Source organism: Platalea leucorodia (genome assembly GCF_965183815.1).
Source record: "Platalea leucorodia genome assembly, chromosome: 8".
Lineage (NCBI taxonomy): Eukaryota > Metazoa > Chordata > Aves > Pelecaniformes > Threskiornithidae > Platalea > Platalea leucorodia.
The window spans coordinates 52210539-52238126 of NC_138830.1; the positions used below are offsets into that span (position 1 = coordinate 52210539).

Below are 27588 nucleotides of genomic sequence, written 5' to 3' on the forward strand. Positions count from 1 at the left end.
TGTTGTAGACATATTGGTATCGGCGGAGCTGTGAGTATTTATATTAGCTAAAGGTCTTCACCATCATTTCTGGAGTGGTCGGTTTCTTGCGGAGTTTCAGGTGTTCTGTTTCTCAGCAGCATGCAGGTTCCTATTTTGTCTCCTCCTCGCCTGGGTGGAAATTACTGCAGGGGTTGTAACACTGGCATGAAATAAGTGTTCAGTTTCCTATTTTTATGAGCAAAAAGAAAATCTGCTTTTAAAACGTTTACTGCTTTTTAATGAAAAAGTGTATTCCTTTACTACTAATGGATGAAGAAATTAAGTAGCTTGGGTGCAGAGAAAAAGACTTCGTTTTTTGAGCAGAGATGTAAATTTACTCATGTTGACCAAAGCTCTGGATATGCAGGCATTTAATCTCTTGCACAGTTCTCCTCCTGTGAGCAGTCGTTTTGAAGCTGATGAAATTAATCCTATGAGTAAAGTTGGTACTGCAGCTGATCCCACATGGCTTTTCCTCTCTGAATGAACATTTACACCCCAAAAATTAGAATATAAAATCCTTCAGAACACAATTCCAGGATCAACTCGTCTTAAAAAAAAAAAAAAAGTACTACCTACAATAGGCATTCTTAAAGTAGATGTTCTTCTTCCTCATTGGAATAATAATAAATAAGCTACAAGTAGTTTGAATCTTCTTGCACCTTCTAAGAGTTTTACTGCCACGTTTTCTGGTTTTCTAAAGTACTTTTCTACCATGTCGTGGTTGTGCAAAAACAACGGGAGGCCTTGATTGTGCAAGAAGTCAGTTGGACCACGTGCCACCCATAACCCTGCTAAAGCCATTGCATTCGAGAACAAAATTCTTAGTGGAATTGGGGCCTAAACATACCAAATACACAGGGGGCCCAAACTGTTATTTTACATAGATAGGTTATAAAATCTCCTTTCTACTTTGTTCCTATCTCATTGACTATTTGTAACAACAGCAGGCAAAACATTTCCAGGTTGAATCTTTTTTTTTAAAGTTGGAAAGGTAGCTGTGAGATTAGTGGTGTAGAACCGGACCAGACCAACCGTGTGGGCAAGGCTGAGAGTAAGAAAAACTTCCCCTGTGTGGTCAGAATGCCTAAGGAAAGCCTGTTTTAAAGTCTTTCGTGTCTCATTTTCTCCTCTTTATTGTACCTTAGAGCTGGATAAATATAGTAGGTTATGCCCTCAGCTGGAATGAAAAAATGTAGGTGTCAGTTCCCGCGAAGTGATGACTTCAGTGCAGAAACGCTGGGCTCCAGGAGCGCACATCAGATAAAACTGTAAATGTGTGCGTGCAGCCCCTATAAATGAATTGTAGATCTCTCCACCGCTTTACGTTTTGGTGCTCATTGCTCCAAACTTCAGAAATTTTGTGCACAATAACCTGTATGCCTGAGTAAGTCAGTGTGTGCAGAGGTGGCCGTTGGCTGGACAGCTGTCTGGACGAGTACTGACAAGAGCGTGATGGCTCCTCTGTCATCCCCGCATGCTATGAAGCTCCCAGTTCTTTTGGTAAGAAAGAAATATTCCCTGTAGTCCCTTTCTCAGTGTAAGCCTGAAAAAGAGGAGGGAGGAACAAGGAGTGCTGTGCAAGAGTGAGCTCTTCGTTGTCCTCTGCAGAAGATCCAGCATTTCCTGCACATCGCTGTGGTTTTGCAGCTTGCTGGAGTCAGGCGGGCGGAAGGGTGCACTGGAAGGATTAGTCTCTGCTGCCTGGGAGAAGAGGGGAACACTGGTGTCAGACAGCTATATCCAAGTAACGGTGGTTGGGTTAAGTGCATTCAGGCTATCTGTGTTGAACACTGTAGAAAGAGCGCTGGTGAAATGACTGTTGACTTTCCAAGTTCTTCTTACCGTTGAGCTCTGATCATTAATAGAAGCATGGGGATTCCCTAAAGGTTTGTTTTTCCACTTTTGTATTCACTTTGTCATCTTTGTCTTCGTTTCCCTTGGAAGTGGTCTTCAACGACAGCCTGAGCTCTGAGGGTTTCTAGTTTTAGAGTGGTTCAAACTCCGAACCTAGATCCAGGTGCAAGCTTTCTTGATCACGTCTCCTCTACAATAGCTAACACTACGTGTAGTCAGTGCTTGGTCCCACACTTGGGACCTGGTCACGTTGCTAATTTTACTTTTTAAATGCTTTTTGTATATTGCTGCTGTCCAGTTAAACAGGTCTTTCCTCTGCCAGTTTTGGTTTTGCCTTTCATAGCATTCTTTCTTTGTTTTCTCCTCCTGTATTTGCAGTCCACTTGTGTCTCTACCGCTGCCTGATGTTCTTGTCCTCATTAATAGTTTCTGTCATCCAGTTTATGTAAGGCATTTACTTGTCAGTTGCACAATCTATCTACACATAGTATTTTCTAATTATTTGTAGTAGTCTTACAGTCTGTAGCTACTGACATCCCCAAAGTAGGAGAATAATTAACAGTTCTCAACAGTTCCCATTTAGGGCTTTAGCATTCGCTCTTACTTTAGACTTCAGTGCATTTTTGATTCGAGTCATGTAATGGTCAGACCAGGGACTGAATCAGGTTGACATTTTGCCTGTTTGAGACAAGTACTTCATCTCCCTAGAATATTTTTTATTTTATCAATTTAAATAACAGTATCTTATTTTGCATAGCTCCTACCTACTCCATCTGCATATGTTTTTTTTTTTTAAGGAAGTAATGGATGTGTAACTTGTGATATTACTGGTGCTGTTGCTTAGTATACGTGCTCAAGCCTACAAAAACTTGCTTTTACTTCATTTCAAATGAAGCCCTTTAAAGAACAAGTAAACGAAAGTTTTTGTAATTTTTATGTTCCCCTCTATGAAACAGTTTTCTCCTTTAAAAAAAAAAAAGAAAAAAGAAAAGAGGTTGAGTTTGAAATTGAATCTTTCAAAGAAATCTGGTGGGTTTTTAAAGTGTTTTGTACGGACAAAGATAAGAAATACCTGAGCATGTTTAGTTCATGGCTTTTTAATTATGTTAGAAATGTTCTTCAGGCTTTTTGTGGCAAATTATTTTTGACCTTTTTATTATATTGAAATATAGTATAAAGTACATTGGACTGAAATTCCATTCTACAACATATAAACATATAAAAGATCTATCTTCTATGTTGTAATGCACACATGTACATGAAATACTGTGTAAATAACAAAGAAAATCATTAAATATTGGCAAACCAAAATATCCTGAAGATTTGCACTCTCAATGTTTTAACAATGCAAAGAAAAACAAAAAAAGAAAAGGAAATTATGCTTTTTGTTTCCATTTGTAGCAATTTCATAATCTGATATGTCAGCATTCTTCATGAAATGCAAAGTTTGTTTTTGATAAACTCTGTGGTCAGCCAAGATTATTTACGATCGATTTATTATGCTTTATTGCCTAGAGATCTACTGGAGGAGCAATTGATTCTCATTAATATATAAATAAATAATATGTAATAAGTTTATAAAGAGCATTACTCCATTTAATTCAGAGAAATCAGTCCAAATTTATGTCACCGAGACATCAGTATCTGACCTTGAGATTAAACACAGTTTTGGTAACCATGCAACATTTTTGCTTCTAGTATTCTTGCCATTACCAGTGAACTGAACCAGGGTCAGGAAATTAAAATTTATTCTATGGTGTGGATTTTGCATGCTTACCTGAAAAGGTGCAGGGGATTGAAATTTGTTGAAGGATGCTTTAATTTGCAAATTTTCAAGAAGTATGTGGGTTTTAGTTGGTGAAGAGCCTCAGTAAAAAAATTTTCACTGATTGTGTAAAACATTTCGAACCGTAAGTAATTGGCAGCGACGAGAGAGACTTGGAAAAGCCAAAGGGCATCTCTACCCACTCAAATATTTCAAACTTATGTCACCTTGTTAAGGCATGCATATTTACGTCACTGTAGATGCTTTTATATTTTTTGATACCGAGCCTTTTGACCTTTAGGAGCGTTGAACTGTTCCTTCATTGGCTACGAACCTGGCTTCACACTGAGAGTTTCTGGCAGCTCTGCTTAATACAGACAAAACCGGGTGATTGCTGGGAGTGATTGCTGCAACATTTATGCCGTTGCTGCAAACAGCCTGTGCGTGTATTTGCACGTCTGTGTGTGTTATGCTTTTCACTCTGTTATAATGTTGCTGAAAGAGCTAAGACATTACTTGAATTGCTTTGGGGCCAGCTGAGGAACAGGGCAAGAAGGGAAACTAGAGTATGGAAAAAACCCACCCCTGCTACTAAAATGTCAACCCGTCTTCTTACTCTGCTCCCGATGATTAATAGCAAAGGCAAATGTCCTACAGACATTAAAGATCTGACCAAAACCTGATTGAAATCAGGGAGGATTTTTCACAGTCTTTGGGTTGGACACTGTTTCATAGGAGGTTAATGTTTGGTAAGGGTTTGGTTGTATTTTACATTTGCAGCAAGGTCTTAGCGTCACTGCTTTCTGTGAAAATAAACTGGATATAATGTTGTAGCTTGGAGCAAAGAGTTGCCCTCACTCTGATGAGGCTGGGTGTGAAGTTAGCCAGGGTCGTAAAGTTCAGAAGAATACAGCGGGTGCAGCCTTACTGGTTTTAGGGCACACGTTGGTCACTTGCTTAGTTTTGGCTGGATGATCTGAAGCACTGGTAGAAACTAATGATGCTGTTTTGTAACTTTTGTGTATTGCAGGCTGCAAACAGTTACCTGAGGGATCAGTGGTTCCATTCTTTGCAGTGGAAGGTAAGTTCTGCGCTTCACTGTCTTCCTTGTCTGCCTCTAAGAATACTTTTCCTATTAGCATTCCCTGTTCCTTCACTGTAAGAGGCCCTGAATGGATAAAGTCTTTTTCTTACAGAAACTCTAAATCAGAACGTGTATGCAGTTTCTATTTGTTCATATCATGAACGAAGTGGACAAATCAACTTGTTATGTAGCCCAGCTTTGTCAACCTGTGATTGGTTTCAAAAAGTAGATAGCCGGTAAATTCACACTTAAACAGTATGGAGATTGGCTGGTTTTGGTTTTACACCACGAAGTGTATTACATTACAAAATGACTACAGCCTAATCATATGCTCTGGACTCTTGGGATGCTTGGGGGGTTTGTTTGTGTCTTTTTCTGAGAAACTAGGGAGAAAGGGTGTCTTTTAGAGTTGCTTATTGTAAGTCGCATCAATCTGTGATGCATCAGTCTGTGTTTATGCTTTAGGATAATTTGGATTTAAAGGCAGTTTCCATTTCAGAGGTCTCAAGCCCTTTCTCATTTGAAATTGGGAACAACGGACTGATTGCCCTGAGCAGGGGAAGTGGATCACAGTGACAACATTGTCTCTCAAAAGCAGCACATTCGTCATTGAAAACTGTAGCTGCTGACCTTTGGATGGAATCTATATGGATCTTTGATGCAGCTGGAAACAAGTTTTGCCCAGATGCTGAATATGGTTGTCCTCTCTTGTCTTGCGGTGGGAAACACAAGCAGTAGCTTTTCAGCTCAGGACTTGTCTTCGGCAGGGTTTTAGTGAAGTCAGCCAGGTTGGCTGTGTAGCTTATCAAGATTTCAGCCTGCTGACAGCAACCACATGTGAAAATATAAGGAGGTCCCTCCCACCAAACTGGTTTTGTTGTAGGTGTGTTTGATAGTTGCAAAATAGTTGTGTGGCAAAACTACAGTATTGGTGTGCTTTGTATAGCCATCAGCATCTGGCAGAATCATATTCTGAGTGGATCCAGGTTCTTATCAGTAAGAGCCAAGTGTTGAGATCTCCCTTTCCAGACCACTGGCATATTCTCCAGCCTGTTACCCCGATTGCCTAAATGAGCGTGGGACAGTAGTGCTGATAGCAGAAGGCTGGGCTGTGGTGTGGCACTTCTTTATTTTGGCCTCTTGACAGTATCATTACACAATGCCTAGCCAGTCTTGCTTTCTTTGCAACTCCTGAGGATAACAAAGAGCTTAAAGCATGCAGAGACAGTATCTCCATGTGGCCGTTATTTTCCCTCCTGCTTTGGCAGGCAAGGATGATCAGGAAAAGCATGGACAGAAACGATGATGGAATTTCTTTTTGTACCTTGCCCCCAACCAGGATGGCTGTGGTACTAATGTGCTGGTGGCGTGTGCCCTCTTTGCTCCTGCAGTGAGGGGAAAATCGGGGTCGAAGGTGCAACTCGGGGGGGGGAAGGGAAGTAAGGAGTGGTAAAGATGCAACCTGGCCCCACCACCATCCACCCCATCAGTGAAATTATTGGGGGGGGGGGGGGAAGCCTAGACAGAATGACCTGGCTTGCTCACATGCCTTTTGGTCATGGAGAGGGAGCTTTGCTCTGTGGGAGTTGTTTTTAAAGGAGTATTTCTTAAACTTTCCAATGCTTCTGACCAAGCCTCTCATTTTGGGAAACTCTGAGTAATTTAACTTGTTGCAAAGTAGAATTTATTTTTGCTTCCTTGCTTCCCTCCCCACCCCCATTAAGTTCGTTTCTGAAAAACAAGTGAAACATTATCTTGATTTGAAAGACCTTCCCTTTACCAAGAATAGCAAGTAGCTTTTTCCCATAAGAACAGTGACGTGGTTTAGTCACTGCCCAGGTACTTTACACTAACAAATTCCTCCTTGCTAAAATGGAGATAGTTTTGATGGGTTTTGTTGCTTAATAGTTCAGAGGAAGAGCACCTGGTAACTTTCTGCTCCTTACTTTGGTTGATATTTGGCCGGTTTAAGTGAAATCACAACAGAACTAAGAGACAAGACAAGCGGTGTATCTCTAAGGAGGGTGGAGGACTGCAGTTTTGTGGTCTACCCTAGTGAAGTTTATCACTTTACTAGCACCATAGCCTATGACTTTAAGAGCCAGGTGCCAAGGTTCGTCTCACTCCATAATTTGTATGGTTTGATGATTAAGCAGGTAGTGAGGGAACCCACGAAAAAACAGGAAGCCTATTCTTCTGGAATGGGTCATTTACACAAAGCACCAGCTGGCAGAGAGATCGCCGCAGCTGTATTATAATTGGGTGGTTGTGCTGATGAATGATATATTTGTCCAGTGGTCTTACAAATAATAGGTCAAAACATTTCTGCGGGCATGTAGAACACAGATGCAAACTGTTGCAGATAGCTGAAGCAGTTCTTCAGGGGGAAGACATTCAACAGAGATGAGCTTGTTGTTGTTTGTACTTGTGTGGTGGAAGCATTTAGGGGGTCCAGCTGAACCCAGGGCTCCACTGTACTAGGCACCAGATATAGGTGGAGCAGGAGACCTTCACTTCCCCCCCCCCGCCCAAAAAAGGCTGGAGGAACCCATTTTACAGATGGCACACTGATATTCTGAGAGTTTCCAGCAGTGGAGTTTGCCGCCCTTGATCTTAAAACAGGAATACTTAAATTACAATTGTGGGAGCAGGTTCATATTCGATCAGTGTCCTTCTGGCTCCTTTTTCTGTGCTTCAAGCCTTGGGAGTCCGATGCTGCATGTACTCTGAGCTACCTGGAAAATGGCTAAGTCCAGTGAATAGCTGTATTGTTAAATATTTGGGGAAGCTCTTTAGGTTCAGGCACATACTGGTTATCCTTTGGTCTTGTATGAAGGTGCTAAGGTCTGTGAGAGAGCTTTTATGTGGTGCAGTTTTAAGGATTAACACGCTGTGGGAATTCAGTTTGCCAGCCAGCACCCTGGAAATAATTTTTGTTCTAGAGACAAACATTGAAATAAATATCAATAATAATTTCTGCAGCCCAGAGAATAGTAAAGGAGATGCTACAGATAAACAGAAATAAAAGAAAACCAAACACGTAATTATCCATGTTTTAGATCCAGCTCCAAGAGGTTTTATGTGTCATCCAACTAACTAGCTGTCAAGATGCTTACACAGCTTTTTAGATGCAACTTTCTCCTTGAATACTGCGCTCATTGAAGAGAGCATGGATGTAGGGACAGGCTGTTCCTTATGTAGTAATTTTCTCTTTGGGTTTTCCGTTTCAAACCCTCCCACTAAGGGTTACTCATAATTCCTCATTTAATCTGGATATCGGTGTGTATCACAACTCCTGAAGGATTATTGGCCACCTCAGCCTATTTTTAGAAATCCTGATTTCCTTTGGGTTATAGCTAAGCCAAACGATCTTTGTCCAGAGAATAAACAGAACATGTTAACAACTGTCCAGATCCTCAAACATAAACAAATCATTAATCCATTTGTGTAAGGAATGTTCCTTTCAACCAAGGAGGTTGGATTGAAACCATGATATGTAATCTTTGGTATTTGGAAGCTGATAAGTCGTAACAGTGTATCAATAAAGATAACAACACTTTCTGTGAATATACAAAAGGGAATAACACATGCAGTTCCTTGCCTTTTCTGGATCTAGGCTAGATACAGTGGTAACCAACCACTTCTGTAGGGGATGAATACAGCTAAGCTTGGCTTTGAGGGGTACTGTGACTAGTAATTTTGGGGGACACACAAATAAGCAAATATGTGCCCCTGGCATTTTCCCAGACACCATCCATCTACTTTGTTGCTTGTTTATATCTTGCCGTCCTTGGGCTGAGGATTTTCTGTGTATTTGTATAGTGCTGAGTACATAGAGGTACCATCCTCTGTAGAAAACGTTGAGCCCTGCTACACCACATGCTTAAAGTATTAGTCATTAAAAGACCCGCTTGACTAATTTAGTCACATGTTGCACTTGAATTAAAAAAGACATCAGTGAGGTCTTCTCCAGGTGTCGTTAGGTCTTCTCTTGCGATATGGAGTACAGGTATAGATTTACATTTATTGGGGGAATACATCTAAAGGTTACACAAGGCATGTTGCATTTTTTAGTATGCTTGATAGTAAACTCTGAACACCGCCCTCATTGTGGGATGTGGGTTGCTTGTGTTTTGTAGTTAGCTGAATGATGCAGCAATGAAACATGTCAGTTGACGGCCTTTGGGGGAATGTCCTGAATTGACACACTACAGAAAGAACAGACCTAGGTCTGCAGCAAAGCATGAAGCATGACTCAAGCTGAGCTTTGTGCGCCTCTGACCTAGATCTTGTAGAAAGGCTTGCCTATACCTTGTCTTTCCTACTGATGCTATTAACCAGTGCTCGACTGTCCCCTAATGAGTAGTGCTGCTTGGGTAGGGGGTTTGCCCATTTGATAGCATGGACAGGGCAAATGTGTTAATTGTAGAATTGTTTAGGTTGGAAGGGACCTTTGAACATCATCTGGTCCCCTCCCCACCCACGCCGCCCTTTTCCTCACTCGATGCAGGGTATACTTCGAAGTCATACGAGGTTGCTGAGAGCCCGTACGGCTGAGCTGTGAAGGCGCAAACCAGGCACAGTATTCACCTGTGGTCTCCCAAGTACTGAGCGGAGGGGAGCAGTCACCTCCTTCATCCTGCTGTCTGTCCTCGTGCTCGTGCAGCCCAGCATGCCTACGCACCCCTGACTTGTAGTCAACAATCACATTACCTTTGTTTTAAAATTCATTTTCTACACAGACTCCATGTTTCGGTTCCCATGAATTGGGAAACTGGAACAATGCTGTCATTTGGGATTTGCAAACATTTTGCATTGAATGCTAAAACAAGCAATGTTGGCCTTCATTCAAAAACTTCAATTTTGGATTAATATTTCCCTGGTTCTCATAGGGATTGTTGTATCTGTGTCTTCAGGAAATAGATACTTCTATGCACAAGCAGCCCTATTAATTGCAAAGGGGTTGACTGTCCTATAAAGTCATACTTGACCCGAATGACGATATACTCTCTGGTCTTTACTGTGTCCAGGTTATGAATTCCTTGTCCATTAGTACCAAATATTTTTTTTATACAATAGCTGCAGGTGAGTATCAGGTTTTTTTATCTAACGGTGAAAGTTCAGAGGGAGTTATTTTTCTGTGCTTTAAAACTGCAAAAAATTAAGTTGAGAGAAACCATTCTTGAAAGTGTGGTAAAGCTTTCCTTGTGTAAAGCACCTTTACGGTTTTGTCACCATGGTAATGATTAAAAATAGTGCTGATACAGGAGTGGGGTTTATATAGAATTTAAATGATGACATTAAAGAAATTTATAGTCTTAAATCTCGGTATATCATGCCTTAAAACTACGAGATCAGGAAAAAATCACATGGGTTATGGTTGAAAAGGCCCATGTCTGTCATTTGTGTTTAATCACCTAATTTATGATCTGAGAGAGGAAGTTTTGATACCCTGTGACAATTCAATAGCCATGTGCTGTACTGCATAGTGAAAATATTATTCAAAGAGCTCAGCAGTTCTTTGGAGTGGTAGTTCCTGGACTTCAGACTGTCTCTTTGGTGGTTACACAGCACACACAACTGTAGTTGCCTTGGCTGTTTCTTTGCTTTCTTTAGCTGAAAACCTGAGGTATTTTCACAGAACACAGAAGTTCCCATTTTCTGTTATTTTGAGGTGAAGCAATAAATATCATACAATTAGGCCAACGATGGCTTTTTTCCCTTCATATTTTTCTTTTTCCTTTTGTGTCTGTATACGAGTCAATAATATATTGATGAGAACCTAAGCTGTGGAATTAAGTTTTGCCTTTCAAAGCCTCAGGGCTTTGAAAGCATTGTGGACTTTGACAACACAGAAGTTTTGGAGGAGCAAGTTTCTTTGATGGATAAAAGGCAGGCCACAAATTTTTGGCTGGTGGTTTTACTCTTCCTGTGAAATGCACAGGTACCAGTTGTGGGAGACCATGAACAGGTTTTTAAGATAGCCAGAGCCTCTTCCCTGCATGACTTTGAGCATCCTGATGGAGTTTCAGACCAGACTTTGTACTTCGTAGGGAACAGAGGCAGGGTCCAAGTGGTGTGTTAATGGATCTGCGTTGCCAAGAAGAGAAGCTGGTACCAATTAGAGCTTTCTAGTGACCATAGTGGGACTAAAAATAGATCTTGGCATTTTTCAGTTCCTGATGCACCCTTTCATGGTTAGGTTGATGTTTACTGCCAAGATTTGTTCTTATTTTGTATTTAAGAGGTAACGTGAAATGCAGCTGTGTCTGACTGCATGGGGCTCTCCAGTGACATCCCCTTGCTCTTCATGTGGTGATTGACAATACTGCCCAGTCTCTAGCCTGAGCAGCCTTACTGCAAATTCAGGAGCTACAGCATGGAGATCTCATCATACTGGCAGCCTTTTATTTCCATAATGTTTATTTTTTGTAGTTTTCTCCCCTACTACTTTTTTGGTGGGGAGGGGGGTTTTTTTGTGTGTGGTTTTTTGGTTGTTTGTGTTTTGTTTTTTTTTCCTTAAGACATGAGCACATGAAGTCCATCAGTTCCCTCATTTTCCCGTGCAAGTTTGGCAGTCTTAGGCCATCTGTTATCAGAAGTGACTTGAAAAATCTTGGCTTTGTTTTCTGTTTCTGAGATCTCAGTTTGCTAGAGGTGACTGCTATCAGCAGCAGAAAGGCATTGATCTTGCTTTGGGAAGTGGAAATGAATAGATGAAGAACAGACAAGATGTTGACAGAACTGGATCTAGACAGAAAGTTTCTTCTCTTATTTTTTATCAGTCACTGGTGATGTCTTAAGAACTGGAACGGGTAGAGTGGTTAGTTTTTTAAGTATTTTGAACAAAATCACTTTCACTGCCTTTGCATCAGGAAAATACCTCACTCTTTCTGGGGGACATTGGAACAGGCTCCTCCCGTAAGGTACGTCTGCAGCGGTGGCTGATCATCGTCTGTGCTCTGCATTGGCTTAACATGAATCAGTTTAAATCTGGGAGCTGCATATCTGTGTCAGCACAGCACTTTGTCCAACCAAAAGAGGCTCTCAGCAACATGCTGAGATGCCAGCCTGGATCTGAGCTGCTGCTCTGAGCTGCTGCGCCCTCATCTAGCCATATGCACGCATGGTTTGTATACCCATAGCTGCCTCCTGCATTGCCAAAACAGACTTTTTTAAGGAGACAGAACTCAAGGCAGTTAATGGCCTAGTGGTGAAATCTGAGTAGAAACTAGATAGTTATTTTCTATCTTGCTTTAGCTAAGTCAGGACCAGCTCTAAATTTTCCCCTCTAGACTTGGATGCTATCCTATTCAAACTAATATTAGGTCTGAAGATAGAGGGGTGTCAAAAACAGCTGAATAAACAGGTCAGCTTGTTATTGTGTACTTAGGTCTCGGCTCTGAAGAGCAGTAAATACAATTGCTGGAGTATGTTGCTTCTCAGGAATGCTGAACTGCTGGCCAAGAAGGATCCTCAGTTTTTGCCCTGGCGAATTGCTCCTCCGCATTATTCCAGGGCTGACCTTATGACTAATTCTTTGCAATTCAGGACTTCCAGGTCATGGTGACCACTAGTTTCACCAAATTATAACTTCTCTATAGCTGTCATAGTATAGAGCTGCACCACAATTAGTCTCTCGTTCAGATTCCTAGCTGCAGAAAAATCTGTTTTTAGGAGATCTCTTATGAAGACAGGACAAGACTGGTAGTCTCTCCCAGGAGTGTAATTATCCTCCTTGCACGATGCATTGGGTGTAAAAGCCTAACTCTGGGAGTTGACACGTGCTAAGTGCCTCGTTAAGCTGCTGTCTTGGGGCCCAGTTCTGCATTATGGATGTTATGAGGACTGTCGGTGTCAGAAGACCTACATGAGCCTGAAGGAGCAAAGGGCATCTAGGCATTGTTTTAAATTTTTCTTTACTTTCTTGCACAGTTTTGTCCTTATGTTTATTTCTTCCAATATAATTAGTGTGTTGAGTGCATCACAGTGTACATAATGTATTAGAGGATTATAAAACTGCTGCTGATACTCACAAAACCCCCTTAAACAGTATGTTGCAAGTGTCACAGCCTGTATCATCTGCCCTAGCTCTTGCTCTAAGTCACATGTTCAGCTTGTCTGTCACACCTCTTTGTCTTTTTTTCCCAGAATAGTGATTGTTTCAAAATCAGAAAAAATATATCAGAAAACAATGCTAGTAAAAGTATGCTTGTCATTCCCCTGTCTTCATTCAGAAGCCATTGCATCACAGCTATTTACCATAGCCTGGTCTCTGGTGCTCTTTACTGTAGTATTTGAGATGGGAATACTAGATTAGGCTGTGTGACCAGAGGCAAGATCCATCAAGGACAACGGGGTTGTTGTGAATGACTTATTTGCATCGGCCCATCTCTGGAGATGAGACGGGCAGCGGTTTTGGTAGCACCCCAGTGATCTCTGATTCTCTGCGAGGGACCTTGGGGTCGGAAAACTGAACGCTGCGAGACTTGGTTCAGTCTTGCACGTCACGCAGCATTTGTACAAAGGAGAAAGAAAGTAAGCAAATTGCAGAGATTCAGTGGCATTTTGGTAGGCTAAAGAGTTGCAGGAGGTTTGGGGTTTTGTGCTGATGTGGCGCAACAAGATGCGATGTAAGTGATGGGACTTTCAGATGCAAATGCTGCTCTGAAATCTGGTATCTCCCTGTGAGAAACTGGAAAATTCAGAGCTCCAAAGCCCAGTGATCTGAAGACAGAAATACCCTGCTTTTCTGAAGTCCCTTTTAAGATGCTTGCAAGCATCACATCAGTATCCAGTATCTGTGCTCTCCCTAAGGCTCTGCAGCAGCTTTCTGACACAAACATGTTCCTCGAGCCGTGCACATCTCTCTTGCTGACGACATCGATGATGCAGGTGCACAAGAGAGAGAAGCCAATTTCAAAGCCATTTATGGTGTTGAAATGCTAGAAACTCAGCAAAATAATACATTTGCCAAGGAGGAGAAAGTGAAACAGGTGGGTAAATGTCCATTTGGAAGGTTTTGCTGACTGGTGAGAGGGGAGGAGGGCAGGAAAAGCCGAGGGTGCCCGTTGCTAGCAGTGGAGAGTAATAAGGAAAAGGGATGACGTGGCTTTTTAATCCGGTTTGCATATCTGGGAAGAAATAATTGCTTTGTGTGCTACTCCGTGCTACCTAAGCTTACTGGCATTTCCCGGAAAATAGAAGGGGGGTGGATTATCTTTCAGAGATTATCTTTTGTTAGCAGTTACTACAATGTGTAGCGTTAGTAGCTGCTTAATCCTAATTTGAGGTGGTTTCTCAGGTGGTAAGTTCTTCCGGTCAGAGTTCTTACGCACCTGAAATTACTGGCATATGTTTTGCAGCCTTGCAGACGAAGCAGCGTCCTGTTTTCCTGGTGATGACCAGCTCTCTCGTGCCTGAGTGGGATCTGAAGGGTGTAGTGTCAGAGGGGGGGTTTCTGCACAGCAGGTATGCTGCCTGGCTATGCTCCACGGTGGCCTTGTGCACAGGTTTTTCTTTGGCAGACCTGGTCAAAGTGCAATGACGATAAGATTGTGCATGTTCTTTTTTTCCTACGCACTATCTCTTCTCTGCAGTGGCAAAGTCATTTATTCCCACTGCAGGCTGAGAGCTGGTGGATGCCAAGGACTATGTTCCACAGACACGGCCATCATGTGTGGAATATAAAGTGCGTGAATGTAAAGGTATTAGGAACCTGGATCGGTTCAGCTTGGTGTCAGAAGCACTCTGTAATGCAGTCAGAAATGGTAGATCCCTGCACAGAGAAGCACACAGCAAGGAACGCACCTCACTGGCAGTTAATGTCACAGTGCTTTGTGTCTTCTGCCTTCTGGTTGATGCATGCTAAACTCCACAGTCATACAGTGTCTGCTATAGTTTGTTTATTTAATACTATTCCTCCCCCCACCCTCCACGCACTGCAATGCAGTTAGTCCACTGAAGGTTTTGGCAAGTGTGGAGTATACATGGTACACATCTTCCTGCTTTTCATCTAGTAGTCTGCTCTTTTTTTTTTTTTTTTTTTTTTTTTTTTTTTTTTTTTAAATGGAACATGATTTTGCTGACTCCAGCTCATACTGCATAATCTCAAATACAGGAGCACGTCAGACTCGCACCCCTCTGGAAACTGTGGGTTGTGCCAGAACACTGAGATCCCGACGTCCAGACAGTGTCCGTGTTGAGCGTTTGCTGCTCTGGAGAAAAGGGCCAAAAATGCTGCAGCAGCTAGCAGCGAGGTCCTGCAAGAGGAGGAGGTAGTTGTGCCTAAACATGTTTGAAACCTTCCCTCTGATGATGAGTCAGAGGCTGTTAAAGTGCTGTAGATCAAGCAGGGTGTCTGGCTCCTGCCCTAATTGTGTGAATCCAGCAACCTCTATGTGAAGGTTTTTCTCACTCATTCTGCATAAGAGTTTAAAGCAACTCAGGAGGGTTTGTGAACCCCACCAGCCTGCAGTTAGGGCAGATCTTTCCTGTACATGTGGGACAACTGTATTGTTCAAGTGTATTGAAGTTGTTGAAGTTTTTCCTCCTGCCCAAGATCAGGAGGAAAAGGTGTTGTGTGACTTGCTTTAAAAAAAAAAAAAAAAACAAAAAAAAAACCAAAACAAACAAACAAAAAAACCAAAACAGAACACCTAAATGCCCATGGACAACATATTTTAAAATATTTCTTCTTTTGGGGAGATGTTACATGGGATTTGCAACCCAAGATCGCAGCTGTGTTTCTACCAATGCTTTTTGCAAGTAGGGAGTGGCTTGTGCTTCTGCTAGAAACGTATCTGCAGTCATAGTGAAATTCCGCATAGCCAAAGCAACATTAAAAACAAACCCCAGCTTGGCTCCGATACGAAAAATACGGAACAGCAGTTGCTGTGTGCAGGATGAAAGCTGATGTTTTGCCAACCTGAAGTGTAAAGCTGGTGCTGGAACTGGGGCCTGAAGAATGGGAGTGTTTGCCAAAAGGAAATGGAAGCAGGGATGGAGGGTTTCAGGGAATGCATCAATGTCAGCCGTGCCAAAAAATGTCTCCCCTGTGGACAGGTCTGATTACGATAGTAACCGCATTAGCCCATGCAAAGTGCAGCTGAAGCCACAGTTGGCCTTTTGCGTTTTCTAGCTGGGGAAACGGCATCTCGAATGCATGGCTAAGGGAGAGCTGGGTTTGGATCGGCCAGCTGCGTTCCTGCATCTTAGTGACCAAAGGGCTGTATGCAGGGATTTGAGAGAAAGACAAGACACCAGCAAAAACAAAGCCCAGTTTCTCTGCTTGGTAGTGGGAAGGTCTACCAAAGACGACCTCTTCCCTCCCAGCTTAGGGGGCTAGAAGGAAGCCACAATTTTTGAGTTGCTTTCAGTTTTTGGAGGCACACACGCTGTATTTGCATGCAGGTTTGTCTTCAGTGGAGCCCATAAATTTAAGATCTGCTTGTCCAGTGGTTTTAGTTTTCTTTTTTTCCTTGGATGGAATAATCTTCCCTTCCCATCCTCTCATCCCCCCTTGTTGCTGAAGGATAGGTTAACGGTTGGACTCAATGATCTTAAGGGTCTTTTCCAACCTTAACGATTCTATGATTCTATGATATCTTTGCAGTAGTCATGAGCACATCGGAGAGCAGAAGCCCAGAAGGATGGTCAGTCAGGTGACAGCTGTGTGCAAAGGAAGTGGAGATATATAGATAGATAGATATATAATACACTTCGTGAGCAAGTTCTTCAGTGCATTAATGTCGCAGCTGCCCAGTGTCATGCTGGGAGGTGAGTGAGGAGGCTGCCCTGTGAGCCCCCTGGTCCCACTTCCACTTTGCACTTCTCTTGGTCCAAGCCGAAATGTGTTTCGTCCGTGTTTCGTCCTTTTAAAATTTTGTTCATTTCAGCATGCTTTTACTTTGCGGTGGTAGTGTCACAGTGGTATCTGAGCAAAGGACAAACTCTGCACCTGCGGGAGGCATCTGTGTGGTTGTTCCAGCTTGTGCATTAGTAACAGCCGAACCCACGTCATCACTTGCTGAACCCATTGAACTCTGTCGGCTTTGAAACAGCACTCATCTAAGTGTTTGGGGGTTCTTGCCTGGATTAGCTGAGATCTCAACCAAGTTGGTAGACACTGGTGTGAAAAAACTAAGTGAACAAATGTAGACTGAAAAAGGAGGTGGGGAAAGATGATGTGATGGGGAAGCACAGCAACAGGGTATCAACATTCAATTTGCTTGCTGCAGCCCCAGTGCATGTCGGTGGTGCTTCTACTTAGGGGTGCCATGATTTAGTGATTTGCATGGAGGCCTGAGAATCAGAATACCTCCGTTCTGCTCTGGTTTGACTTGCCATATGACCTCAAGGAAATCACCTCGGTTTTCTTGCTCTGTTTCTCCTTGTCTTCAATCATCAAGACCATGAGCTGGTCAGTGCAGACTGTCACTTGATATATTTATTCAAGGCATACATTCATGGGTGCCAATCTCAGTGCAATAAGTAATGGCGATTTCATCAGGATGTTTTTTATATAAATTGACAAAAAATGAAGTGTTACTTAGACCTTAACTGAGTGAGAATCGGGAAGTGTCTAGCTTATAATATTTCCCTCCAGTTCTCCAGCCTGTGGCAAGGAGCTTGTGGGCAAGTGAGCCTCGGCCAAGGTGAGCATTCAGAGAAGCAACCAAAGCAGAGAAGTTTATGCGCTTCAACATTTAGCACGGAGTGAAATGAAAAATGCAGAAAATGCCTTGACCTGAAAACATGGTAGAGTGCAAAAGTTTGCTGCTGCTGTTTTGCAGCTATTTTAGAGAGCAGCACATTAGTCTTTCTGTGCAAAACCTTCAGAAGGTTGTGAAGAGGTTGATTACTGCAGCATAAGCAATCTGAAGTCCCCGGTTTGGAAAAGTTTCTATAATCTTGTCCTGGTCCCAGCCCTTTGCCTGGAATGGGACTTTCTATAGACTTAGTCTTTTCAGGTAAGCGGCCTTTTTTCTTCATATTGGTAAATGTTGCAAGTAGGAACTTAGTTCAGAAGGCTTTCAGTAGATCCACCTGGGGATTTAAGTCCGTCTCTGGCTATCAGGGAAACTTCTGTTAGCAACAAGTTATTCTTACGTACTTTTCAGAATACCGTGAAGTAAGTGATGCCTGCTAGTGTTAAAAGCAGGATATGGATCTAGCTGAGTTCTGGGGGTGCCATGCCGTCTTTGTTTTCATGAAGGTAAGGAGTTAATAGACAAAATGCCGGCAGGTGGTGCTCAAGAATACATGGTACAGCTCCTGTGCTTTGTAGGACAAGCCAAGCACGTGTGTTGAACATCACAAGCAACTCTTCCTGTTTCTTGTTGTGCAGCGTTTTAACAAAATGTTCTGCTGCAGTGGAGAAAACCGTTCTGGAGTCTGCTCTTTGTGCTTTTTTTCCTCTGTACATTTGCATCTAGCAAGAGGCACCTCCATTTTACGTAAGCGCTGTCCACGTTAAACTGTAACACTAGCTTGGCTCAGCCATCCCCGCGATGAGCTGGGGAGGACCTCTGTGCGGGAGGTTGACCTTTTCCCTTTTGCTGGAACTGCCCTCGTTGCTCAGCAAGAAATAAACAATTGCTGGCACACGCAGCCCTCACAGTCAGCGTACGTTCCTGCAGTAGCTCTGGCTTCTCCAATAAAGAAGCGATTAGTTGCGTGCTATTGCGCGGTCAAGGGCTGAAGAGCAGAGAGCTAGAATTTAACAGGCTGTTCTGGATTAGGGTTGGCAATTAATTTTTTTAATGTAATGAAGATAGCGCTCGCTGACGGGAAGACAGGTTCCCAAGAGTACAGAACGTTTCCTGGCCACCAGTAGCAAAGCAGGGATAAAATTTGCTCATCAGGAAGGCTAACTTCATCTTGCCCTTTTTGGATCAGGTGCACCAGCTGCTTTAAGATGTTCCTAACATGAAAGGTCTTGCTAGGGCTGAAAAACGCAGTTGTTCCATGCCATCCAATTTTGTGCATTAGAGTCTATTTTTCTTAGATGTCAACTACATCAGTATTACCATTCTTGTCCAAGGAAGTGGTGTATGAGCAAGGGCTGCAGGATGAGGCCATTATGGGACAGAAAAACATATGAAGACGTTACTTTAAAAAGCTGAAAGTTTCCTAGGCTATCTTGAACTTTCTGTTCACAGCAGTGTTCAGGATCTTTTGAGCACTGATGGCAAAACCACTGCTTACAGATTTCTATCACATTTGCTTGCTTAATAACACTGGAAAAGTAATTTTTCACATGTGGACTTTAATTCCTCCTCCTCTAAAAGAGGATTGAGACTTAGGTCTTTGGGTTTCTGCAAGACTTAATTAATTAGAGTGATTTTGAGAATGAAGGATGCTCTGTCAGTGTCACTTATTCCCTGTGCTCTTTCTTCTGGGTACTTATTAAATTCAGTGGTTTTGCTTTTAAAGTCAGCATAGCAAGATTTTGGAATGACACTAGCCGTGTGGTTCTGGCTGGTCAGTAACTAGGAGGGTCAAATTCCAAGTTGGCATGTCTTCTTTTCACTCACGTAAATTGTTGCAGGAGCTGCTGCTTTTAGTGAAATCCCAGTGAAACTGGATTCCCACCCCAGTATTTTTCTTGTACGTGCTATTAATGATGAATGTTGCGTGAGTATTTTCAGCAACTGAAGGCATCTTTTACACCTACATGCAGGGGGAATGAGCTCCTTGCACGTGTTGCCATGCCTGTTCTCCGATACGGGTCTCTACCAGGCAGTTTTGCTTTTAAGCTCATGAGTGATTGTTTCTCCTTGCTCCGGAGTCAGCGCAGGTAGAATAGAGCAGATGGCACAGTGTTGGCTGAGTGCTTGCTGATACACAGCAAATTGCTTCTGTAACCGACTGATAGGTTTCAAGCTTTAATTGAGGCTTTCAGCAAGGCGCTCAACAGTGAAAAGCATTCTGCTGAGAAAAACAGCGGCGTAACCATGGGCAAAGGTTCAGGATAGCAGAGTTCAGCCCTCTTGGGGATGGATCCTCTATTTATTTATTTATTTTCTGCCGCTTTCCCACCATTATTCAAGACTTCTGTAACGTCGCTTGCAGATTACAGCTCAGTATATCAGTGCAGCGCAACCCTTTGTGCTGAAAACGTGAAGCAGAGACTGATGAGTTTGGATTTTCTGCTTGCGGTCGGCTCAGCGCGTCTGCAAAGGTAGCTGTCCCCTGATGCTCCCTTTGAGTCACTGTCTGCCTGGTCCGAGCAGCAGCTTTTGTAGGTCTCCCTTGCACAGCAGGGAGTACAGCTCCTGCTGCTTTTCTCTTATGTACGTCAGCATCATCAGAATCTTAATTTTTAATGGACATCTCTCAAAGGGAAAGGAAACCTCCCTTGCTCCTCCCTCCCCCCAAGCAAGAGTGGATTTGACAGCGGAAGAAAGATATTTGTGGTAGGGTTGTCTGAGCAGCGTCCTGTTGGGCAAGAGGGTTTCCTTCAGCAGCTGTCCCTTAGGCTGAAGGAGCTGCTCTCCGAAATCACGTCGTAACTCGCCCAAGTAAGGGGCAGCCCGGAGCGGGCAGGGATACAACAACCCACTGGTCTCCCTCTCGTGCTCCCTCCACCCCATGTTTTATCCAGCTTTGAATTCTGCTTTGAATTAGATTTCTTCGTAGCACAGGACTAAGGAATAAATTTCAGCGTGGAAAATGGATCTGTTGAGCTAGCTTTGTTTCGTGTCCTCAATTAGTCAGAAAGGAGTTGCTTCAAGTTACAAAGCTGGCTGGTTGGCTTTGAAGTTTAGGTTTTATTTAGTGCTGGAGCGGGTCTAACAAAAAGACCCTAAAAAAAGGCACTACATGAATAAGAGAAATTAAACTCTCTGATTCAAGTTTCCTAAAGAGTACAAGAAGTCTGTGATGATGGTAGAAGTAGTGCTGGTAGCTTAAAAACGCCGGTGGACCCTCTCTGCCCCAAGGAGCTCAGAAGTACAAAGATTTTTGCTCAGTTCTGAAATCCCAAACACATTTGATAGTGTCTGCGGCATGTGTTTTCATGTTCCTTTAGCTTTTCAGTGGCTTAAAATGCACTGAAAGTGTGAACTACTGCCAGTGTGCTTTTGTACTTGCATGAATTTAATTAAAAAGATAATTGGACTGCTTTATCAGCCTTCACATGTCAGCCCAGTGCCACCCTCTTCTCCCCCCTCTGACAACGTTGACAAATCCAAGGCATCCGAAATCTGTATTTTTCTGTATTGTTCTCTTCTCTTGTGTTTCGGATAGGGTACGGAGGTGACTGTGTTTTCTGTTGAGCATTAGATCTGCTGCCACGGTGGGAAGGAAGCGGCTGATAAGCAGAGAGCCAGCCTGTTCATGCCGCAGGCGCTGCCCTGTGCGAGTGGAGGGGGAAATGCCGGGTAGCGGCAAAACTCCAAAACAACACAAAACAAAGCAGGCTCACCCTTTGCAAAGTCCTTTGCCTTTATTACACTGGTGACGTATAGCCCAAAATGTGCAGCTGAATCTGCAAGCTGCACGACATGGGCAGTTTTTGTGATTTCCCTGGAAATGCTGCTGAGCAATGCAAGATCCATTTTTAGTGCAAAACACTGATGTTGTTGTGTAAACAGAGAAGTGCCCAGCCTGTGTTGTTTAATAAACCTGAGGATGTATCCAGACTTCTTGACTTCCCTTTGAGCAGAGGACCAGATTCGAGCACAGAGAGGAGTGGAAGGGCATGTGAGCTAAACAAAATGCTGTGGTCCTGGCGCTTGCTCTCCGTCAGGCAGCAGAGCTCCCTCCCTGCCAGCTCCGTGGCCGTGCGGTGCCTCCAGCGCTGCCGGCTTTGGCAAGCCTCTCCTGGTTCTGGTGCGCGCTTCGTGTCGTCGTCGGGAGTGGCGTTTTAACGCTCGTCATCGTTTCCGTGAACTTCGAGAGTTTCATCAAGCCGCCTCTGGGAATTTAGGAGGGTGGGTTTTCTCTAAAGGATACTATTTATAATACAAAGCAGCCTTTATTCCAGTCATTTGTGGCAACATGGCTGCTGAGGAGGTAAGAATTGTCTTTTGCTTATCCAGCTGGTCTGTGGACGGGACAATTGGTGAAATAGCTTGGGCACAGCCAGAAGTAGTGCAGGAGCATGCAGAGGACTGGGGCAGGTGGGATTAGGCAGTCAGGAATGCTTTTCTTGAGCGTGGAAATGCTGTTGCGTGGAAGACTTGGAGACTTCACAAGTTAGATTCTGTAACAGCTGGACGGTGATAACATGACTTTTCAGGATCCTTCAAGCCAGAAGTAAAAAAAAACCCTGTGGGTCTACTGGAATTTTCACTTCGATGAAATTGATTTTAATTCATTCTGAGTGTGAATTTACCAATTAGTAATGTGGAGTAAAGTATCTGTAGAATGATGTTTTGATGGCCCCTCTCTCTCACCCCATTCTTCATGACTAACTCCCTTTAAAAGGACCTGCAGCTTTGGAAACAGTGTCATAGCAGGTATCTGTTATTAGCCTGAGGAATAAGGTGTTTGCAAGAGGAGATGATGGAAAGAAAGATTATCTGGAGTTTAAAAACTTATTTTAAAATAAAAAAAAGGGAGTCACAGTTTTCCATTGCTTCCACAGAAGAAATTCGTTTAGACATACAAGGTTTTCTTTTCCATTTAAATGTTTTAAGTACAGCTTTTCAGCAAACAGAAAAGGCAAAACTCAAAATACAGAACAGCCTACTTGACAGTTGCATGTAGGAAGCACATATCCAGTCAGTTTTTTTCAAGGGGTTTATGGCGGTGTCAGTGTGACCTTTTCATTTTTCTTGCAGAAAAAGATTTACAAGTACAAAAAGGTGCTCAGTAACCCCAGCCGCTGGGAGGTGGTATTGAAGGAGATCAGGACGCTGGTGGACATGGCGCTGACGTCTCCGCTTCAGGATGACTCCATTCACCAAGCACCACTGGAGATTGTCTCAAAACTGCTCTCAGAGGTATGACCTCAGCAGTGCTCCTGCAAGACACTGTCACACTTAGAAGAGAGACAGACAGTTAAAAGTTTGTGCGTGAGTTTCATTTTAACTGGGCTGTCAAAATTCTGCCTTTGAGTCTGCTCATGACTTCAGCTGACTTGAGTGGAATTTGTACTTGTTGGGGAGAAGGAGAATTTGACCCATGTTAGGTAGATTTCTAGACACAAAACAAAACACATTTCTCTTGAGGCTTTTTTTGTTGTTGTTGTTGATTTATGGTAAATTTAATATGGGTCTGATTCATGTCTTATTTCAAGTCAATGGTAAAACTCCCCTTGACTTCTATTCCATTGGCTTTGTTTGCATGACTGATAATTCTTGAAGCAATATGTATATACCAATAAATTCATTGTGCAGCTATTTTATTATTACCAGTTCCATCAAAGAAAAATATTTTCCTTCTTCAGAGATGTCTATCCTCCTTTTATAGCATCTATTTCAAATAGTTAACTTTTCATGGTCAGGAAGTGTAATGCCAAGCAGGTTTTTACGTCTTAGTTCTGACGTACAAAGATTTGTGATAAGCAAAAAAGTTGCTAGCTTTTTTTCTTGCAGCAGGCGAAGATCTTGGCAACTCAGAACTTTGTAACCTCTGAATGGATCATACTGCTGAGAAAGCCAAAAGTAAACTGTTTTGCATAGGTGACTTCCAGTAAATGTATTGGCTTTTACTGGTTCCGTGTTTGAAGAAGGAATTTCAGGAAAACTGCAGCAGTTAGTTTACTACCAACAAATGGTACACAACACCACAACAATCCTTTTATTAATTTTCTTAGAAACATACAACCTGTCTTAAGAAAACATTTTTAAGAAATGTATTGCTAGGTTTAATTTCCCAGCTGATTGAGACCTTCTCTGGCATCCTGGTGTTTGTATGCTCAGTTTTCATGGCTGGGGTGGCTTGAATCTGAAGGTGCTGAGGGAGAAATGGAAGCTTGCACAGCCCCTCATAGCAGATAGTATACCACCTTCTTTAAGAGAATTGTTTTAATTTGATTAATTTTATTCTGAAAATAAGCAGTTGCAGTCTTGAGCCTTTCTCCTTGTGTCTGGTGGTAGCTAAGAGGACTGTGTATGCTGATGTACCAACTCAGAGTATTCTTTGCTCATTCGTTTCTTCTATTCAACTCTTTCAGAACAACAACTTAACCACTCAAGACCACGAGAGCATTATTGTGGTGAGTATCTTTTGTCAAAATCTGAGGACAAATCTGTATTGTTTGATAACACTTCTGTTAATGCTTGCCTCTGCCCCAGTAAAGTATGGCAGACATGAAAGCATTTCCACCAATGCTGGTGAACTTAGGCAGGATCAAACCCATTTGTTCTACTGGTTTTTGTGTGGTTTTGCCATTCCTCTTTCCTTGTTTCATAGATGAGTAACAATAAAATTTCCTTGTCAACTTATATGAGACAGCACAGCATGTTGAGGGTTAATTATGTCCCAAAATGGTCTCCTTACTAGGCAACACAGCGCAATGTTTGTATCTATATATGTACTTTAAATAGTCAAAAAACATCATTTCCAGATGTGCCCTATAAAACCCTTAGGCTTAGTAGTTTCCTGAGGGGCTAATGCTACCATATACAGAATGTCTCCATTGCTGATGGTATGTGAGCAAGTGGTTGTTTTTGTAAGTGTGGATATGTGTACATGTCACTGCAGTTTAACCCCCTGGTTACTTGATTTATAAAAATATCCTCTTCAACTTTTTTCTGTAGGTTGCATTTATTTAGACATAGAAATAAGTGAATCAAATGGCAGCTCTCTTCCTTGTGCAACAAAATGTAAAATCTCAACAGTTTGTCAGAGGTGGAACTTGGTTCCCCATCACTGTAATTTCATTTCAGTTGCTGGCAATTTCCAGGAGATTTTCCCAGTAATCTAATCTAGAACCTCACCACCACCTGATGTATCATGTCTATGTGACTCTTTCTGCAAAATGACAAGGTGGCATGTAGCTGCCAGTAGGTGTCAATTGTGTTTAACGGCCGCTTAAGATACCGTTTTAGCTGGAATCAGTCACTGAGATAAGTTTCTGAAGTGGCATTTACTTTTTTTGAGCTCTGCTACAGCTTTCATTTTACTCTAGTGCCAAGGGTAATTCAGGCCTCCACTTACAACTGGTTGTTTTGGGGGAAGAATTTTTTAATAAAAGATGTAGGGTGGCCCTGCTGTGAGCAAGCAGGTTGGACCAAGTGGCCTCCAAAGGTCCTTTCGGCCTACATTATTCAGCAGTTCTAGGTGATGGCTTCTTCAGTTCAAGTCCTGCCCTTCTCTAGGTTGTGCCTGAACCATTAAGGAGACAGCAGTTTCTGGGCATTCAGAGCTCACTGCTAACACAGCTAACCTGTGCTATTCTTAGGAAGTATCATTAATGCTGTGTATGTGTGTAGTATCTTAAAAGTACGCAGTGCTTTGCCATGCAGATGGAACCAGCTTTCCTTCTCTAGATGGTACTGGCACAGATCAGTATTGCAACTGATCCCTTCCCGGTAAGGAAGGGACACGTTGCCATAGCTGGGCAATGCGAGACAGCAAGTTTCTGCTTTTAACCACAGTGCGCATAAGGAAAATACAGACTGTTTTCATGCTGTCATTCTTCCACACTGACCGTACAGGTGGAGCGGTGACCCACTTGATAGTGTCTGTTGTGATTATTCCCTGCATTCAGTAAGGACTGGGCTGAAATGATAAAACTCATTTTTCATAGGCTGACAACCAGCTAGTTATGTCTCTGATGCAGTGATCCTCTGACAGTTACTGGACAGGTATAAACACTTGGTGATTTTGCAATACATGGCTCCTGTGGTTTGGCAGGTCCTACAGCAAACACTCCAAAAGATGATGGATTCAAGGGACATCTTTAGCTCAGGTGTTGGATGGGTAGCGAGGGTATTCTAGTCTCGCTGAATAGTGTCGCGTTCTCCGTCAGTCCACTGTTGCTGGACCACCACCAGTGGAAGAGTGAACAGTCAGAAGGATGGCACAAATAATGAACAGAAACTTCACAAACGTTATGTGTAACCAAAACAGATCTTTGCAGATGTGATTGGGCTTGATTGTTAAAATTCACATTAATCTTGACCTGGTTTTGTGTGAAAGTGGCTATTGTGAAACACAGTTATTGCAAGCAGTCTCACTGGGGCTGAAATCCTTAAGGAGATGAGGGGGAGAGCAAAAACTAAAGCAGACTCCAGATGCCATCCAGATAAAATATCTGGTGTTCCGTTCCTTAATACAAAATGTCCTGGCTGCTATGTTTAGAGTCTTACTTTTAAATGGGTACTGGGAATCCCTTTAGCTCAAGACTGGAAAAGCCCGAAGGCACCATCACATAGAGAGAATACATTGTTCTAGCACCATTTTCTAATTTACAGAGGAAGTAACAACAACATAAGTTCATTACACCCTCAGTAGCAGGTATGACCTCTAATGCATTTACCGAGCATAAACACATTGGTTTGCGTAGCAACAAAGAAGGAATGGTCGATCTCAACTTTCACAAAGTTAGATGCTTGATTTTGATGAATAGGGTCCTCCAAGGTAAGAACAGTGCTATGTTAGTTTTAGTGAGTTATTTCTCACAAAAAGAGCTCGAACTCTTTTATAAAGGGTGGGTGTGGGTGTGGGTGTGTGTGGGGGTGTGTGTGTGTGTGTGTGTTGGTTTTCAGTTTTTTTCTTTTAGGGAGATGTTATAACTGAAACAGTGAGCCAGATTCATCCTCGCTGTTTTACATCCTAAACCAATTGATCTTCTCCTGTTTTAATGTAAACCATTATAAAAATTGTACTCCTTTGCTGTGTTTTTATGTATTTACACTGATGTAGTTAAAAACAAAATTTTCCTGAGGATTCATAGCAGAGGTATGCTTGAGCTTATGCATAAAATAAACATGCAGCCCACCTCTAATTTCTCTATTGATGCTTTTGTCCTTCATTTTTAAAAGTGAGCTTCCACCACCACTCCCCCCCCCCCCCCCCCCCCCCGAAAAATATTTCACTGCAAAATGCTTACTCTAGTTGCAGTCCTCTAATTAAATTTTTCTCTCTCTTTCTTTTTAAAGGCAATTGCACCTTTGCTGGAAAACAACCATCCTCCCCCTGACCTCTGTGAATTCTTCTGCAAGGTATCAGAGCACCTTTGCTTGCTGAAATCTCATAGTTGTATATGAGTGTAGTTCTTTGAGGGGGTGGTTGTTTTTTTTTCCTTAACTCCTTACCTCATGCCCAAATTGATTTCAGTTTTTGGTCAACAACCAATGATATTGGAATAGTTAAGAGCACCATTATGACAAATAGAACCATATCTTTAGTACATCAGACTGCATAGTCCTGATACTCTGTGAGAGTTAAAATCTTCAGACTCCCGCACCCCAGTCTGGGTACAAGAGATGTCCTACTGCATGTTCTATTTAGCTAATGCAAAAATCATTGAGTCACTGTGTTCAGATGAGTTGGTAATGTGGTGCACAACTCGGCCCTAACGGTGTTCTGTAATTGGGTAATGGCAGTGGGAAGATCATAAGGACCCATTCTCTTTCCTGGTAAATCCATGCTTGTGCTGCGTTTTGAATCTTTTCCATAAACTTCTGAGTACTTTGGATTGCAAAGCTTCTGGATTTGAAAATACTGCTTTTTCTCTAGGCCTGTTTGTGTTTCAGTTTCAAGTCTACTTACATTTGCTTACTGATGACTGGGTATGCATTGGTCAAATGTTCTGGATGCTGCTTATAATTCCCATCCAGAGTTATTAATCAGCAGCTTCTTCCCACAGAAATTAAGTCAAGTTTCAGAAACTCCTGATTGTTGCATTTTTATAAGTCAGTCTTAGGGTTGGACTCAAGGCACTTTTATTCCTGAGTATTTT

General features: G+C 42.5%; 1 protein-coding gene across 1 annotated transcript in view; it reads left to right on the plus strand.

Moving 5' to 3' along the window:
* Positions 1 to 27588, plus strand: part of CMIP (c-Maf inducing protein) — a gene marked incomplete at its 5' end in the record, with an annotated part of 139797 nt that overhangs the window by 79782 nt on the left and 32427 nt on the right. Inside the window, 4 exons of the mRNA XM_082319830.1 lie at positions 4674 to 4724; positions 22517 to 22678; positions 23854 to 23895; positions 26786 to 26848. Of these exons, the coding sequence (XP_082175956.1) occupies positions 4674 to 4724; positions 22517 to 22678; positions 23854 to 23895; positions 26786 to 26848 (318 nt within the window). The remainder of the gene's footprint in view (positions 1 to 4673; positions 4725 to 22516; positions 22679 to 23853; positions 23896 to 26785; positions 26849 to 27588) is intronic.